This window comes from Rhincodon typus, chromosome 22 (assembly GCF_021869965.1).
Source record: "Rhincodon typus isolate 14 chromosome 22, sRhiTyp1.1, whole genome shotgun sequence".
NCBI lineage: Eukaryota > Metazoa > Chordata > Chondrichthyes > Orectolobiformes > Rhincodontidae > Rhincodon > Rhincodon typus.
The window spans coordinates 1,953,501-1,972,146 of NC_063353.1; the positions used below are offsets into that span (position 1 = coordinate 1,953,501).

General features: G+C 41.7%; 1 protein-coding gene across 1 annotated transcript in view; it reads right to left on the reverse strand.

The window, feature by feature from the left end:
* LOC109934893 (cilia- and flagella-associated protein 54-like) overlaps positions 1-13,428 on the reverse strand; it is a 172,017-nt gene extending 158,589 nt beyond the window's left edge. The window contains exons 1-6 of the mRNA XM_048610553.1: positions 13,296-13,428; positions 10,949-11,007; positions 8,268-8,411; positions 6,004-6,117; positions 5,811-5,912; positions 3,590-3,832 (exon numbers count right to left, since the gene is read on the reverse strand). Coding sequence (XP_048466510.1) covers positions 3,590-3,832; positions 5,811-5,912; positions 6,004-6,117; positions 8,268-8,411; positions 10,949-11,007; positions 13,296-13,428 — 795 coding nt within the window. The remainder of the gene's footprint in view (positions 1-3,589; positions 3,833-5,810; positions 5,913-6,003; positions 6,118-8,267; positions 8,412-10,948; positions 11,008-13,295) is intronic.
* Positions 13,429-18,646: the final 5,218 nt, after the last annotated feature.

The window sequence follows — 18,646 nt, forward strand, 5'->3', positions numbered from 1 at the left end:
TTCCTCCGATGGTGATGGCTAGCACGAGGGGACATAGCTTTAAATTGAAGGGTGATAGATATAGGACAGATGTCAGAGGTAGGTTCTTTACTCAGAGAGTAGTAAGGGCGTGGAATGCCCTGCCTGCGAAAGTAGTAGACTCACCAACTTTAAGGGCATTTAAATGGTCATTGGATAAACATATGGATGATAATGGAATAGTTTAGGTTAGATGGGCTTCAGATTGGTTTCACAGGTCGGCGCAACATCGAGGGCCGAAGGGCCTGTACTGCGCTGTAATGTTCTATGTTCTATGTTCTAAACTTTCACTTCATGTCTCTTTTAGCCCCATCTGCTCCAGAATTGTGTAATAACATCTCTGAACAGGTTGATTAGAAAATATCTATAGATATGCTTAAGAATACTGCTAGCAGGTTATAGAATTAAGAGTTAGACACTTATAATGGTTGACTTTGGAATACAGGACTTCTGGTTTCCTTTTTTACTAACTGGGTGTCAGAAGTTAAACAGGAACAACATGTTACGGCTGTGTTTGAGTGTACACAGATTCTCTGCCTTGCCTTAATAGAAAATGCACACCTCATTATAGTAAGAAATTTAAGCAGAAGTATTTTAGAGAGCAATCACAACTTTGCATTCATTAAAGTTACGAAGTTGTGTAGCATACTCATGAATTGGAAGGCAGGAAGCTAAAATTTGTTTGTAAAAATGATAGGAGGGTAGAGTGCACGGTTCCTCAAAGAGGTAAAGCACTTTTCTAAGCTTGGAGATTTACACAGAAAATGTGTCTGTCAGCAGCTGAACAGGTACAGACAGTTCTGAAATTGAAACATGTATCAATTGGCTGTGTAATTGGAAACCTTAGGTTTGTTTTGTTATTTTGGCAAGTAGCTTGAAGATCAGCTAATTAATTTAAACCAAGCACTTAGAGACTGAAAACCGATTGAATTTAAATCCAAGATAACAAGGTGTAGAGCTGGATGAACAAAGCAGGCCAAGCAGCATCAGAGGAGCAGGAAAGCTGACATTTCGAGTCGAGACCCTTCTTCAGAAATGGGGGAGGGGAAGGGGATTCTGAAATAAATAGGGAGAGAGGGAGAGGCGGATAGAAGATGGATAAAGGAGAAGATAGGTGGAGAGGAGACAGAAAGGTCAAAGAGGCGGGGTTGGAGCCAGTAAAGGTGAATGTACGTGGCGAGTTCGGGAGGGGATAGGTCGGTCCAGGGAGGACAGACAGGTCAAGGAGGTGGGATGAGGTTAGTGGGTTGGAGCTGGGGGTGGGGCTTGAGGTGGGAGGAATGGTTAGGGAGGCAGGGACGAGCTGGGCTGGTTTTGGGTTGCGGTCGGGGGAGGGGAGATTTTGAAGCTTGTGAAGTCCACATTGATACCCTTGGGCTGCAGGGTTCCCAAGCGAAATATGAGATGCTGTTCCTGCAACTTTCGGGTGGCATCACTGTGGCAATGCTGGAGGCCCAGGATGGACATGTCGTCCAAGGAGTGGGAGGGGGAGTTGAAATGGTTCGCGACTGGGAGGTGTAGTTGTTTGTTGCAAACTGAGCGTAGGTGTTCCGCAAAGCGGTCCCCAAGCCTCCGCTTGGTTTCCCTGATGTAGAGGAGGCCACAACGGGAACAGCGGATACAGTATAGCACATTAGCAGATGTGCAGGTGAACATCCGTTTGATGTGGAAGGTCTTCTTAGGGCCTGGAATGGGGGTGAGGGGGGAGGTGTAGGGGCAGGTGTAGCACTTGCTCCGGTTGCAGGGAAAAGTGCCAGGGGTGGTGGGGCTGGAGGGGAGTGTGGAGCGGACAAGGGAGTCACGGAGAGAGTGGTCCCTCCGGAAAGCAGATGAGGGTGGGGAGGGAAAAATGTCTTTGGTAGTGGGGTCAGATTACAGATGGCGGAAGTGTCGGAGGATGATGCGTTGGATTCGGAGGTTGGTGGGGTGGTACGTGAGGACAAGGGGGATTCTGTTTTCGTTGTTATTGTGGGTAGGGGGTGTGAGGGATGAGTTGCCGGAAATGCAAAAGACACGGTCGAGGGCATTTTCGACCACTGTGGAGGGGTAGTTGCAGTCCTTGAAAAACGAGGACATCTGGGATGTCCGGGACTGGAATGCCTCATCTCGGGAGCAGATGCAGCGGTGGCGAAGGAATTGGGAATAGGGGATGGCCTTTTTGCAGGAAGGTGGGTGAGAGGAGGTGTATTCTAGGTAGCTGTGGGAGTCGGTAGGCTTGAAATGGATATCGGTTTCCAGGTGGATGCCAGAGATGGAGACAGAGAGGTCCAGGAAGGAGAGAGAGGTAACAGAGATAGTCCAGGTGAACTTAAGGTTGGGGTGGAAGGTGTTAGTGAAGTGGATGAACTGTTCGAGCTCCTCGTGGGAGTATGAGGCGGCGCCGATACAGTCATCGACGTAACGGAGGAAGAGGTGGGGGATAGGGCCAGTGTAGCTTTGGAAGAGGGATTGTTCCACAAAGAGGCAGGCATAGCTTGGACCCATGCGGGTACCCATGGCCACCCCCTTTGTCTGTAGGAAGTGGGAGGAATTGAAAGAGAAGTTGTTGAGGGTGAGGATGAGTTCGGCTAAGCGGATGAGGGTGTCAGTGGAGGGGGACTGGTCGGGCCTGCGGGACAGGAAGAAGCGGAGGGCCTTTAGGCCATCTGCATGGGCAATGCAGGTGTATAGGGGCTGGACGTCCATGGTAAAGATGAGGTGTTGGGGACCAGGGAATTGGAAGTTTTGGAGGTGGTGGAGGGCATGGGTGGTGTCACAGACGTAGGTAGGGAGTTCCTGGACCAAGGGGGAGAAAATGGAGTCGAGATAGGTGGAGATAAGTTCAGTGGGGCAGGAGCAGGCGGAAACAATGGGTCGACCAGGGCATTCAGGTTTGTGGATTTTGGGAAGGAGATAGAAGGGGGCGGTGCGGGGTTGGGGAACGATGAGGTTAGTGGCTGTGGGTGGGAGGTCACCTGAAGTGATGAGGTTGTGGATGGTTTGGGAGATGATGGTTTGGTAGTCAGGGGTGGGGTCATGATCAAGGGGGCGGTAGGAGGAGGTGTCAGAGAGCTGGCATCTGGCCTTGGCGATGTGGATGTCAGTGCGCCATACTACAACTGCGCCTCTCTTGTCTGCGGGCTTTATGGTGAGGTTGGGATTGGAGCGGAGGGCTGCACGTTCTGTGGGGGAGAGGTTGGAGTGGGTGAGAGGGGTGGAGAGGTTGAGGCGATTGATGTCTCAACGGCAGTTAGAGATGAAGAGGTCGAGGAAGGGTAGGAGGCCTTGGGGTGGTGTCCAGGAGGAGGGGGTGTGTTGGAGGCGGGAGAAGGGGGTCAGTAGGGGGAGGGTTAGGTTCACGGTTAAAGAAGTAAGCGCAGAAGCGGAGGCGGCGGAAAAACTGTTCAATGTCCAAACGTGAGTTGTATTCGTCGATGTTTGGGTGGAGGGAGACAAAGGTGAGCCCTTTACTGAGGACTGACCTTTCGTCCTCAGTAAGGGGGAGGTCTGGGGGGATGGTGAAGACCCATCAGGGCTGGGTGCTACAGTCTCCTCTGGAGCTGCTGGCTGTGGAGGTGGTGGGCGGAGCGACGTCGGCAGTGGGCGGAGCGACATAGGCCAGTAAATCTTGGATGTTGGTGGCAGCGGCGTCCTCAATGTCTGTGCTGTCGGCCTCGGAAACGGAGGCGGCGGCATCAGCAGCAGTGTTGATGGCGTTGGCTGTACCGGAAGTGGCATACCGGGCGGCGGCGGATGTGATGTCATCCATGGAAACCGTTGGTGCTCCGAAGGTGGCCACATAGCCAATGCCAGCAGGCACGTGGTGGGGAAGGTCCTGGGTAGGGTGGCAGGCACCAGTAAGTTTAAAGTACTTTCGGTTTTTAGTGTCCAATAAAGCCGAGTAGAATTGTGAGTTCAGGTTGTGGATCTTACGAAGAATAAAAAACAGGAGAGGTCTGGGAGAGGGAGGCTCTCAGCTGGGGTAGGCTTAATTGTAGTATCTGGAGATGCCGGCGCATTGCAGTGAGTGTGTATTTTAGGAGTCACAGGGAGAAACGCTTCTGTAGGATATCAATGTTCTGAATGTAGCGCTCGTCGCGGTTGGGGCCAAATTGGGAAGGCATAAATGTAGACTGTAGTCCGTTGGGGATGATCCGGTTCCGTAGGCAGGTACTCAGAAAAGCAACGTGGCTGTAGCACCTGGTTTGCGTTCGGACATGGTTGAGCAGTTTCAGGGCCGAAGAGATTACAAGAGGGTTGCAGTGGGAGAGGGATACACTGAGGTTTTTCCGGAGGGAGGAGGGTAACTTCTTTAAGGTAGGCATCCTTAGAAGAGGCTTCGCAGTGGGGTTAAAATTGTTACAGAGATAGTAGGAACTGCCGATGCTGGAGAATCTGAGATAACAAAGTGTAGAGCTGGATGAATACAGCAGGCGAAGCAGCATCAGAGGAGCAGGAAAGCTGACGTTTCGGTTCGAGACCCTCCTTCAGAAATGAGGGAGGGGAAGGGGATTCTGAAATAAATAGGGAGAGAGGGGGAGGCGGACAGAAGATGGATAAAGGAGAAGATAGGTGGAGTGGATGCCACCCGAAAGCTGCAGGAACAACATCTCATATATCGCTTGGGAACCCTGCAGCCCAAGGGTATCAATGTGGACTTCACAAGCTTCAATATCTCCCCTCCCCCGACCGCATCCCAAAACCAGCCCAGCTCGTCCCCACCTCCCTAACCATTCCTCCCACCTCAAGCCCCACTAACCTCATCCCGCCTCCTTGACCTGTCCATCCTCCCTGGACCGACCTGTCCTCTCCCTAACTCCCCACCTACATTCACCTTTACTGGTTCCATCCCCGCCTCTTTGACCTGTCTGTCTCCTCTCCATCTATCTTCTCCTCTATCCATCTTCTATCCGCCTCTCCCTCTCTCCCTATTTATTTCAGAATCCCCTTCCCCTCCCCCATTTCTGAAGAAGGGTCTAGGCGCGAAACGTCAGCTTTCCTGCTCCTCTGATGCTGCTTGGCCTGCTGTGTTCATCCAGCTCTACACCTTGTTATCTCAGATTCTCCAGCATCGGCAGTTCCTACTAACTCTGAATTTAAATCCAATGGTTTTGACAACCTTGGACCAATGCTATTGCAAGAAAATTGATATGTCATCCAAGGTATATAATCAGGGTGTGAGCAAACCAACATCTGAGGATTAAACATCTAGTTGACAAAGAAACCTCTAAGCTCTCTGAGAAAGCACCATCTATCCATAAAAGGTACCACAGCACTTCTAGCTAAAAGTCCTCAGAAAAATTCACAGAGAAAACATCTCTGACAGAAGGATCAGTGGAAGTAAGGCGTTTATGGCTGGAGAGACAGCAGAGAAGATAGAACATTCTAGAAGACACACCCTGTATGGACTTTGAGAGTCTAAGTTTTAATTTAGTTTTTTTTTTCCTTAGATTTACATAAGTGGGACTTGTGTTTATTGGAAGAGCATACCAGTAGAATTTTGTTCACTTAGAGAATAGTTAGTAGTTGGGGGAGAATTGTTCGGTTTGTTAGTAGTTCCGTTAATTTGTTCACTGTTAGAATTAAAATAAATAAATTGTTACTTGGTGCTTATGAAGTGAATATCAGGGTTTTTCTTTCATTTAACCACTCCTTAACAGGTTAGGTGAGGTGAGCTTCTCTGGGTGTTTCGGGTTTAATTATTAGAAGGGGACCTCTACTCCCGCCGTAATAGATTGGGGGCTTGTGTTTTGATTTTAATTATAAGAGGACCTCGACTTCCCCTTTACAACAATAAATAAATCATGACTCACATTTTGAGACTCTTTGTAATTAGTTCTTTGCATAGGCCGCAAAATTCCTTTTGGCTTTCTTCTACCTTCAAATACTGCTCTTTTAAATATCATTACTGATACCTAAAGGAAACAAAACCACTTCAAGTAAATGCACTGGTCAATTAGAAGTGAATACTGACTTGGTATTATTCGATCTTTATGCTTCTGCTACCTTGACAGTGGCCTCTCTAAAGGCTTTTCCAACTTCAGGAGTTTGAGGAGACGGATTCATGGTTTCCAATTGGCTTAATTCACTGATCTTGCCCAAAGCACGACGAGCAAACACCTATTTTAAAAATAACAGAAACAATATTGAAATATAAGAAGACAATGAAATATGTACAATCTTAACTTTCCATAAATGTTTTACATTATAATCAATCTGCATGCTAATTTAGATTCGATTACTAAAATATTTACAATATTGTCAGATGCACACCATTACTCTTTACTTTTCTAATTTAAAATTGACTTGAATTAACTTTCTACTTTGAAATTCATTTTTTACATTGGATCTGTATCAGAGTAAATTTAACAAGTAATTATATAATTCTACAACAATACTCAGTTTAGGCTGCCTATTAATGAAAATATATCACAGTGATTACCAGGAATGACAGGATACAGTTACAAAGACCTGAAAGAATGGGGCTGAATTCACTGTATGATAGACAGGTGAGTATTTCATACAGTCTTGCACAGCCCTCTTTCCAAGTAAACTCTAAAATCAATCCCTTTTCCATACACTGAAAGGGTGCACTTCAATACCTCACAATAGCAATGTTGCAATGTAGATAGGTAAAGAGAAGAACTGGATAACCAGGAGGGAGTGGCTGAACTCCAAACTACATTCAGAGCAAACAACAAATGCTTCTTAATAAAATATGTAAAGACAAAACTGTGAGTACATGCTAAGAGTTTAGTAGTCTGCAATAACCAGCTCAGATGCAAGTAAATAAGTGGAAACCAGTGACCTTTCAATTTCAATTCTATTTAACATAGTTAAAGTCAAGAACAAGAGTAGGAAAGCAAGAATTTAGGCAAGCAGAATTATGGAATTGCTATGGTGCAGAAGGAAATCATTCTGCCCTTTGCAAACTTTGATGTGGAGGTGCCAAGAAACACACAATTTGTAGTCACAGTCAGTCTGTGTGGCATTTTATAAAGTCCTGCTTTTGGAATTAAGCCAGCCTGATTCCATGTTGAAACTCTGAGACAAATTCTGGACAAGGCCTCACACCTACAATTCAGTGTCTGACCTGAGATGTCACCTTTTGTATATTCCTATTGCTCTGCCAGTTTGAAGTTTGGAAAGTTAGGCAGACACAGATGAAACCTTTAATTATCTCAGGACAGTGACTTGAAACAGATTCTGGAATTTGCATCTTAATCAATTGAAACTTGCACATCCTTTCTAACAGAGTTCTCCATACCCTGCTTCTGCAATTTCTAGAATGCAGGAATGTATGAATGATTAAAGATTCAATAGGAGGCAGTCAGTCAGCCATTTTAGTTTTGTTCACTCCACTCACAGCTGTTGTATGATCTCTCTGCCCTTCAAGTCTCTGCCTATAAACTCTGTGTCTGTGTGCTCTCCTCTCACTGCACCTGACGAAGAGGCTGTGCTCCGAAAGCGTGTGATTTCAAATAAACCTGTTGGGCTATAACCTGGTGTCATGTGATTTTTGACTTTGTAAACTCTGAAACTGTAAGAAACATTCCAAAAAAGATCAAGTGCTAAGTGCAGCTAGAAAATTAATCAAAAGAAGAAAAACTGCACGTTTTCAAGAACATTATAACCATTGTGAAAAACAATTATTGAGATAATGTTCCTACCAACACAGCCTTGAAATATTTATTAGGTCGAATATTCACAACCCCTGAATGACATGGGTTTAATGATTGGAATGAAGTCAGCCACATGGAGCATATAGAATATGAGTTCCCTGATTGAGGTTGTTAAACTGGTCCGATCAGGGTGCCCTGGATGTCAGATATCAACAGGAGTGTCAGGGGTTCTGTTCACTCTAGGAGCCTGCTCTGACCCAGCTGGATCAGTGCCATGTAGTATTAACATGTAAATAAAGGGTGGCTTGCAGAGTTATTTCAATGGGCAACGACAACTCAGTGGCAAAAATATGGCAGGGTCAGATAAAGTGAGATCCTTGATATCAACAGAAAAACCTGAAAAGGCATTCTGTATACACAATAAGGTAAGCTGCAGAAAATTGTAGGAGATAACTTCCTAGAGCTCAAGGAAAGAAATCCTCTAGGAAAGTCCCTGAAATTGACACTAAGCCAATTTTTTGATGAAATTTAGCCTACTGTAATTTTCAAAGAACATATTATAGGCACTATACGGCAAAAAAGAAAATTGAGTTTTACAACAAGAATACAAGAGATAGAGTTTGTAGTAATGTTAACAAAATACTATACCTCTGCAGTCAGGTCGGACGCACAGTCATAATAACACTGACACACAGCAGTATAAAGAGTTGTTCTCCATCTTAGATAACGAACTGTTGAAAGTGGAATAGATGTTTCCATGCAGATGCTGGCCCATAGTAGAAATTCAAATGCCTGATCAAGAGCAAAATAATTATTTAATATTGTCAAACTTCAGAGATATTTAAAGTAACTATTACATTCATAGAGTCACATAGCGTGGGATCAGACCCATCAGCTCAACCCTGTCCATGCCAACCAGGTTTCTTAAACTGAACTAATCCCATTTGCCTGCATTTGGCCTATATCCATCTAAACCTTTCCTATCCACGTGCCTTTCCAAATGTCTTTTAAATGTTGTAACTGTACGTGTCTCAACCACTTCGCCTGGCAAATTGTTCCATATACATACCACCCTCTGTGTGAAAAAGTTGCCCCTTAGGTCCCTTTTAAATCTTTCCCCTCTCACCGTAAACCTATGCACTCTAGTTTTGGGCTGCCCTACCTGGGGAAAAGACCTTGGCTATTCATCTTATCTATGCCCCTCATGGTTTTATAAACCTCTATCAGGTCAGCCCTCAGCCTCCTACACTCCAGGGAAATAAGTCCCAGCCTATCCTGCCTCGCTTTATAACTCAAACCCTCTAGTCTTGGTAACAGCCTTGTAAGTCTTTTTTGCACCCTTTCCAATTTAATAACATCCTTCCTATAGCAGGGCAACCAGAATTGTATGCAGTACTCCAAACGTGGCCTTACCATTGTCTTGTACAGCCATAACATGACGTCCCAACTCCTGTATTCAATGCTCTGTTGAAGGCAAGGATGCCAAATACCTTCTTCACCATCCTGTCTACCTGTGACACCACTTTCAAGGAACGATGTACCTGCACCCCTGGATCTCCCTATTTAACAACATTCCCAGGGCCCTACCATTTACTGCATAAATCCTGCCCTGGTTTGTCTTACCAAAATGTAATGTTATGGACCAGATGACACCCCCTCAAAATATTTTCAGAAGGTAGCCTAGAGCTAACATTTTCTTATTTTAAAGGTAAATGTAAAGTGCTGTGTTCCTGATGCAATTTGACTGGTCAAAAAAAGTCATTTAAAATATAGATGAAATAGAAAGATTAATAAAGCCTCAGAAAAAGGAAGACATCTTTACAGTATTCCACACAAACTAAAGGCCATGGAGAATGATTCAGTGAAAATCTACCTTTAAAACTGCTTGTGTTTCAGCTCCCTCTCCTGGTACTTTTTCCTTCAAAAATTCCACACCTTTTCTATGTATCAAGGATTCAATGGAGTATCTAGCACTATCCTTTATTTCATTCTGTATCTTCCTCCTGACATTGGAGATAGCAAGAACTGCCAATGTTGGAGTTAGAGATAACACAGCATGGAGCTGGAGGAACACAGCAGTCCAGGCAGCATCAGAGGAGAAGGAAAGTTGACATTTCGGGTCTTGTGAAGAAGGATCCCCACCAGAAACGTCAACTTTCTTGCTCCTCTGATGCTGCCTGAACTGCTGTGTTCCTCCAGCTCCACACTGTTATCTCTTTCCTCCTGATATGATGTCTCTTCAAAACTCCTCCATGCATTGAGAATGTTATATTTAAAGTTTGACGTGGTTTACAGTTGGCTTCCAGGTACACCCTGGATTACAACCATTCCAACACAAATTTTGCAGACTCTGTAATAGGAAACAGGGAGGCTCCACTCCACTGAATTATGGTTAATGTGGTGAAGATGAAATTATAATCCCTGTACTTTTCCCTTCATTGATGCTGAGAGTGTCCACCATTCTTCTGCAAAATATTCCCCTCCATGTCTCCAAACTGATCTTTAACATCTTTAAAATTATGCCAATGGTCATTCTCCGACTCACTGAAACCCCTTCTCCTATTCTCTCATCTCCAAGTTCCTAAATGCCACCTCCCATTTTTGTAAAACCCATAACTGCTCCTTCGGTCAGCTGGCTAGAGGGCTAACATCTGGACCAGATTAATGCCAGCATAGGCGCCACCCATAGATAAAAAAAGTCAAAAATAATCACCAAGGATAACTAAAGAACTGGATAAAACCGAGGCTTTGTCTATCCACTCAAGTGGGTGTAAACAAGCCCATAACAGTATTGGAAGAAGGGGAGATTCTCCGGTGCTCTGGCCAATAATTATCTTTCAAGCAACAGATTATCCATGATAACAATAACTATATTTCCAAAAGTACTTAACTGCTAAGCACCTTAGATGTTCTAAGATCATGATCGGTGCTTTTTAAATGCAAATTTGATCTTTCTACAGAAAATGATGGAAAAAGAACATTTAACATCTGTCAGACAGAAGCAAATGCTTACAAGTGGAGAGAAGGCTGAATTATCAACAGACATGTTCAAATAGTGAAAAAGTATTAAAAACTCAGGATAGAGGGAATAGGTGTGAAATTCTGTTTGATAACACTATCTTACAATATTTTACTATGTGAAGGCTCTATATAAATACAAGTTGTTTTGCAAAAGATACACACTGAGTAATAGATATTTTGTCATTTATTGAAAAGACTAAACCTACCGCAGAGGCATATCCTGGGTGAAACTGGGCCTATTTAGAGTAAAAACTAAAAAGCACACTAAGTGCTACAGAAGATTAAATTTAATATCCTTGTTAATTTACCTTGGTATAAAGTGTTAAAACCATCAAATGTCTACAGATGGTATAAATGTAAGTTGTACCTAAAAACACACAGAAGCATGTTAATGCATTTCAAACCAATAATTGTACAATACATTTAAAAACATTTGAAGTTTACATAGTAAAGTCAGAAGAAACTTTGTTTAACTGCATTTTATTGTTCTGTCTTCTGAAAAATATAAATTCCATTTGCAGGTGACTGTAAATAAAGAGTACTTTGAATCTCAGATTATCCCTGTTACATAAGTAACAGAGATAAACTAAAATTAATAAAATTGTGCTCCTGAAATGTTAAAAGGACATGATTCTCTTAAGTTCACAGACAATATTTTTGAATCATTGATTTGAAAACTATGGAGAAAGACAATAACGACAACCAGTCATTACAGGTATTGAGTTCACGACTCAGTAGCTGTGACAGCCACTTTGAAATCAAAATGGTCTCAAGGATAATGGCATGGTGGGACTTGACGTTGCAAAAAGCCTGTAAAACTGATAAACAATTTTTTTTTTTAAATATGAAACCAAACTAAAAAGGAGAAGTATTCATTCCTGCTATTTACTTGCCTGTATCAAAATGATGAACACAGTGAAAGGTGAAGAACTTTCAAAAGTGCTCCATTTTGCCAACTAATGGACAGATTCAGCAACAGCATCTAAAATTTAGTCAATTCTTAAAGAATTCTAGTGACACAAACTTTCACGAGAAAGAGTGAATTCCATTAAAATATAATGTCTCATGTCTAGCAGATGGAGACAATAACTAATAATGAAATGGTAACAAGGAATGCTTATCAATGTCAAACATCCCTGATTTAAAATGTACATTAGTGATTGAGGATCCATCTTTTGTAAAATCCTCTTACAATGATATCTGATACAGGGAGTGAGCTAAAAGAAAGTTACCAGTGACAGGAAATTAGTAACAAACCTCTCTGCTCTCTGTGCTTTGTCAAGTTATATAATTGCTTACAAGCCTATCTCACCAACATGTATCAATCATGACAGCAACCCAGTCGTGGTTAACATGAACAACTGTATCTACATCACTGTCAATACTGGTGAATAATTTACACAGAAAAGAGCAAAGGTCTCAATACCTGTCTCCTGGAGTCACTATCCTGTCAGAAAAACACTGGTCTCCACTACTCTGTTCTCTATCTCTCAACAACTTTGGGTTCACCCAGGTTTCAATTTTGCCAACAAGTCTTTATGTCGCATTTCTTCAAAACCTTTTTTAAAGTTTGTGTTCACAACAACAACTGCAGTACCTTCATTAACCCTCCCCATTATTAAATCACACAACTCATCAAGTTTATCACTTACGATTCACCTTTAACAAATCCATGTTAGCTATAATTTATAACATTAATTCTTCAGAGAATCAACTACTTTTATCCAGACGTTTCCCTGCTACCCACATTAAGCCAACTGGCCTGTACTTACCAATTTCAATTCTATTTTTTAAACATCCATTCATAGCATTTGTGACCTTCCAATCCTCATTCTCATACCTAAGTAGGATTGAAAAAGTACAGCCAAACTCTCTGCTACTTGCACCCTCACTTCCCTCAACCAAGAATGCATTCATTCAAACTTGTGTGAGCACTCTCAATCTTTTATGTACCTCCACTTTAACCACTTCTAATCAATCCAATATGTACCCATTCTTCTTTTACTGGATATGGTAGAATTCTCATCTTTAATGAAGACATATACAAAGTACTCATTTAATATCTCCACAAGAAGATTCCTATTTTTCTTCTTAAGAATCTCTACAAAACCTTCGACTATTTGTATACTCCTCCCGTGTTCGTAATTGACTGAGGTTTATTTTGTCCTATCTATTAATCTTTTATCATACAAATAACCTCTTTGCCTTTTATATTTATTTTCTCACTTTTCCCCTACAATTTCTACATTCTGCTTGGATCAAAATCATCATCCAGCCCATAAGAATAATGTGCTGACAACGAGTTATTCATACTGTTCAAAGGAAATGCCAATGAATATTTTTATTCTTATAATATTGAGTGTTAATTATTAGATCAGGTGTTGCCATGAAAAGGCCTTAGTTCTAAATTGTGTATCACAGAAATTTCTGTAATTGTATTCCTACAATCCAAACATGTATAGTGAATGGACAAGACTCCCCATCAGCCCAAAAACTCAGAAAACCAACCTTTAGATAATTCAGCTAAATACAAGACAAAAAATCCTGGCAGAAAATTGTGGTAATTGAACATTGTAGCATGAAAAAAATAATTTCTCGTCTAGTTAATATATTTGTTTAAATGGGATAAATCTGATATAGAAGATAATACAATACCATTGTAAATAAGCCAGCAAAGCTGTTCTTTAGGTAGGGCCACTTGCATAGTAAGTCGAAGGAACTTAAGAATGCTTGTGCACTTCCTTTGTGAATCCAGTTTCAGCAGTCTTGAATCAGCTTCTTTCACCATATGGTAACTGCAAATGCAGTTCATTTGCAATGCATGAAGCTACAGAGTGGTAAATAGGGAATAGTTAGGTGGTTGTTTTTGACCGGCACCAACGCAATGGGTCAAACAGCCGTTTTCTGTAGATCTCTACAACTTTATATAGGACAATACAGCATAATTAACTTCTGAAAAAGGTAAACAGTAATGGAATGATTCATATCAACAAATGCTTAATTCAACCTTCATTCTCCTGTTCCAGAATAAATTGAAAAATAATAATCATGTAATGCTGCATATTGTGGACTTAAAAGTCTCATATTTCAACAATTAATATGACCAGTTTTAACACAGATAAGTTGTCATAAGAGCTTATATATTTTACTTGTAATTAGCTGATTTATTTATTTAATTCTGCTTATCCAACAATGGTTCAAAATATTTATTGCCGCTATTCTGAGTCTTCAGGAGAGACATGGTAAAACTGTATAAGGACTGAAAACAAACACAGGGATAGTGATGCGCAATTCACACATGATCATGAAGCCAACACGCAATTTTTGTGCAGCCTGATTTTTTATGTGCTTTCAGCATGTAGTCAGTATCAAGCATGGGAACACAGGAATATCTTAAGAGGACCAGGGCTAACACCTGTGCAGGAAAGTTGTGTATTCTTAAAATAATAGGCAGTGCTAGGGATCAGAATAATGTACGATTCCGTGAATATGACCCAAGTCACGCTGTTGTTTGGGTCTCTCAGATTTTGTACAAACCCAAATGTTTCAGGCAAGTGTAACATTAATAGGGTTGTGACAATGAGGGATTTCAACAATTCCAATATTAACTAGGGTAGTCTAATGTGAAAGCTTCATGGAGAGTGGAGTCTTAAAGTGCATTCAGGACAGCTTTTTTAAGTCAGTACACAGAAGGCCCGACAAGAAAGGGCAGTCCTATACTTAATTCTTAGGTAACAAAGCTAGGCAAATGGTTGAAGTATAAATGGGGGACAGACAGTGATCATAACTCTGTTAGATTCAAGACTGTTATGGAAAAGGACAAGAATGGCTTGAACTCAAACTTTTGAACTTAAGAATGCTGACTTTAATACGATCAGATATAATTTGGCCAAAATGGACTGACAGCAGATACTTTCAGATAAGTAATTTTGGCAGAACAGTAGGATGCATTTGAGAAGAAGAGAGTACAGAGACAACATAAAGGATGGGAACATCAAATCCTATGAACACTGGATATTGGGGGATAGACTGGAATGGATAAAGAGGAAAAGGGAGGTATAGGGCAGATACCAAGGGCTTAAAACAGCAGACGCTCCCCAGAACAGGAGAATACAATGTACAAAAAGAAATTTAGGAAGGAAATTAGGAGAGCAAAAGGGGGCATGAAAGAATATTGGCAGGTAGAATAAAGGAAAATCCTAAGTTGTTTTACAGGTACATTAAAAGTACAAGAATAACTAGGGAATGAGGAGGCCCCATAAAGAACCATAAAAGTAATTTGTGTTTGGAGCCAGAGGATGTAGGTAGGGTTCGAAATGAATGTGTCAGTGTTCATTAGTGAAAGGGGCAATCCAGGTAAAGAAATCTGGGAGAAGGTCTGTGATACAATTAAAGAAATTAGCACAGAGCGGAGGATCTGAGTGGTCCGGCAGGTTTAAGTAGAAAAATCTCCAGAAATGGATGATTTGTGTCTGAGATTGAGTGAGGCAAGGGAGGAAATTTCAGGGGCATTTGCAAAAAATTTCAAATGCTCTCTGGCACAGGAGAAGTGCCAGAGAAATGGAGGACAGCCAATGTGATAACATTATTCAGGAAAAGAGCAAGGGATAAACAAATAACCTACAACCATTCAGTCTAACCTCAGTGGGAGGGAAACTATTCGAAGCAATTTTGAGGGACAGAATTAATCTGCATTTGGAAAGGCAGGAATTAATCAAGAACAGTCAGCATGGTTCTGTTAAAGGAAAATCATTTTTGACCAACTTCATTGAATTCTTCTAAAAGGTAATTAGTTGTGTTGGTGACAGCAACACATTTGACGTAGTCTACTTGGACTTCAGCAGGGCTTTTGATAAAGTGAAGGTAAAAGCCCATGGGATCTAAGGAAATTTGGCAAATTGGAACAACAACTGACCGAGTGGCAAGAAGCAGAGGGTGACAGTTGGGAAATATTTTTCTGACTGTAATTCTATGTCTAGTGGAGTCCCACAGAGGTCAGCATTGGGGCCCTTGACGTATGTTGTTTATATAAATGATTTTGATTTCAATATAGGAGGGTTGATCAGCAAGTTTGCTGATTATACAAAAATTGGTGGTGTGGTAAATAGTGAGGAGGATAGTTTTAGACTACAGAAGGATATAGATGGATTGGTCAGATGGGTTGATCTGGAAATTGGAAAGAAAGCAATTGGATATCAATCCAGATAAGTGTGAGGTGATGTATTTGGGCAGGTCAAACAAGACAAGGGAATACACGACCCTGGTAAGCACAGAGGATCAGACAGACCTTGGTGTTCATGTACACCAGTCCCTAGGATGTAATAGCACTGGAGAGGGTGCAGAGGAGATTTATTAGGATGCTGCTTGGGCTAAAGAGTCTCAGTTATGAAGAGAGATTTGACAGACCGGAGTAGTTTTCCTTACAGGAGATTGAGAAGGGACGTGATTGAGAATGTATAAAATTCTGAGGGGCGTAGATAAGGCTGCCAACATCATCAAAGACCCACTGCACCACAGAAATGCTCTCCTACAACCTATTCCGTCGGGCAGAAGATACAGAAGTTTGAACACACACACACACCAGCAGGTTCAAGAACAGCTTCTTCCCCGCCATTATTAGACTGGTGAATGGACTCTCTAGCTTCAAAAAATGCTGATCTTGTAAATGGTGATTTTGCCTAGCACATGCCCTGTGCAATGTAACCTGTATGCTTCTGTCAAGCTTTTTTTTTCACCCCATGATTTGCATGTCCTTATTTGCTATGATCTGCTTATAATGCTCATAAATAAAGTTTTTCATTGTACCTAGATATATGTGGCAATAAATCAATCAATCAAGATCGGGTAGACAGGAAGAAACATTTCTCCTTGGTCGAGGGATCAATGACCGGTGGCATGGATTTAAGGTAATGGGCAGAAGGTTTAGAGGAGATGTGAAGAAAAGACTTTCCACCCAGAGGGTGCTTGAATCTGCAACTCACTGTCTGCAAGGGTCGGAGAGGCAGAAATCCCCATAACATCTAAGTATTTTGACGTGCCCTTGCAAATGTCAAGGTGTACAAAGCTCGGAGCAAATGCTGGAAAAACAGATAGCTGTTTTTGACCAGCATGGACATGATGGATCAAAGGGTCGTTTTCTGTGCTGTACGTCTCTATAACTCTATGTTGTAAGGGGGATTTTACAAAGTCAACAGGGCTGTTTATACCATTGTTAAATCTTGTCCTTTGGTCAAAGCTAGGTTGTCTGCCTAGTTTCATTCCTTTCTTCTGATTTTGTAGTGCTTAGATAGAGTTGAGAAGCTTGCTAGGCCATCTCTGAGTCAACCGCTCCTGTGGTTCTGGAGTTAAATGTTGACCAGACCAAGGGAGGGTGGTAGCTTTTTTAAGACAAAAGTTTTGTGGTCACCATTAGACTAGCTTTTAATTCCATGTTTATTAATTGAATTCAAACCTAGAGCATTAGCCTGGGTCTCTGGATTGCTAACCCAGTGACAACAGCACTAGGCCACCATCTCTTCGCAGACTCCTGGGCCTCTTTGCTACTCAACCTAGCCTATAAAGATTCTTCCCTTATCTATATGTACACTTATCTATATGCACATTTATCAATGTCACCTTATGATTAGTTGCTCTACCCCTAAGTATTGACAATCTCCCCCAACTTGGTGTCAACTTCAAAATCAAAAATGTTATTCTTGATTCTAAAGTATAAGTCATTCATATCACATTATCCTTGTGGGTTCCTACTTTCCACTTTTTGCCACTTTGAATGGTTACCCTTAACCCCTACTTTCTGATTTCTGTGTAGAGCATTGAATCTAATTCCTTTAGCACATAATTCAAATGGAGCTTGGATTTAACGTAATTGATATAAGGAACAATGGAGAGTTGAGGAGAGAGTAGTGGATGACTAGAACTCACTGAGCGAAAGGGAGATACAGGCAGAAATCCTCACTGCATTTAAAAAATAATTGAATATGCTTTTGAAATACCTTAACATCCGAGCTATGGACAAAAAGGTGAAGTGTAGGATTTGACTAGATGGCCTGTCCTACTAGCATAGTCCTGAGGGCCTCCTTCTGTACTGAAACCATCTGTCATTCTACTCAACGATAATTTTTTTGCCAATATTGTTCTCTTTCTTTTCCAAAGCTCCATACTCACCTCTCATAATTGGCATTTTTCCAATTTATTACCCTGGTCCCTGTCAACCTCATGTGCTTCACCATTATTAAATTAACACATTTTAAACTATGGTTACTACTGCCTAGATAATCCTCTATTTTTACTTCTCTCATCTGCTTTCATGCATTCCCCATTACTGGATCTAAATGCAAATCCTTTTTTGTAGAGCTTCTTACATACTGAATTAGAAAAGAAACCCATGTACATTGTGGTATCCGTTTGTGTTAGGATATCAGATTTAAATTCAATAGTTTGAGTTTTAAAAAATTTCTGTGAGGTGCTGCATTTTGGAAAGGCAAATCAGGGCAGGACTTATACACTTAATGGTAAGGTCCTGGGGAGTGTTGCTGAACAAAGAGACATTGGAGTGCAAGCTCACAGTTCCTTGAAAGTGGAGTTACAGGTAGATAGGATAGTGAAGAAGGCATTTGATATTTTTGCCTTTATTCATCAGTGTATTGAGCGTAGGAGTTAGGAGATCATGTTGCGGCTGTACAGGACATTGGTTAGGCCACTTTTGGAATACTGCATGTAATTCTGGTCTCCCTGCTATAGGAAGGATGTTGTGAAACTTGAACTGATTCAGAAAAGATTTACAAGGATGTTGCCAAGGTTGGAGGGTTTGAACTGTAGGAAAAGACTGAATAAACTGAGGCTGTTTTCCCTAGCGCATTGGAGGCTGAGGGGTGACCTTATAGAGGTTTATAAAATCATGAGGGGCATGGATAGGATAAATAGACAAGGTCTTTTCCCAGGGTGGGGGAGTCCAAAACTAGAGGGCATAGGTTTTCGGTGTGAGAGGGGAATGATTTAAAAGAGAC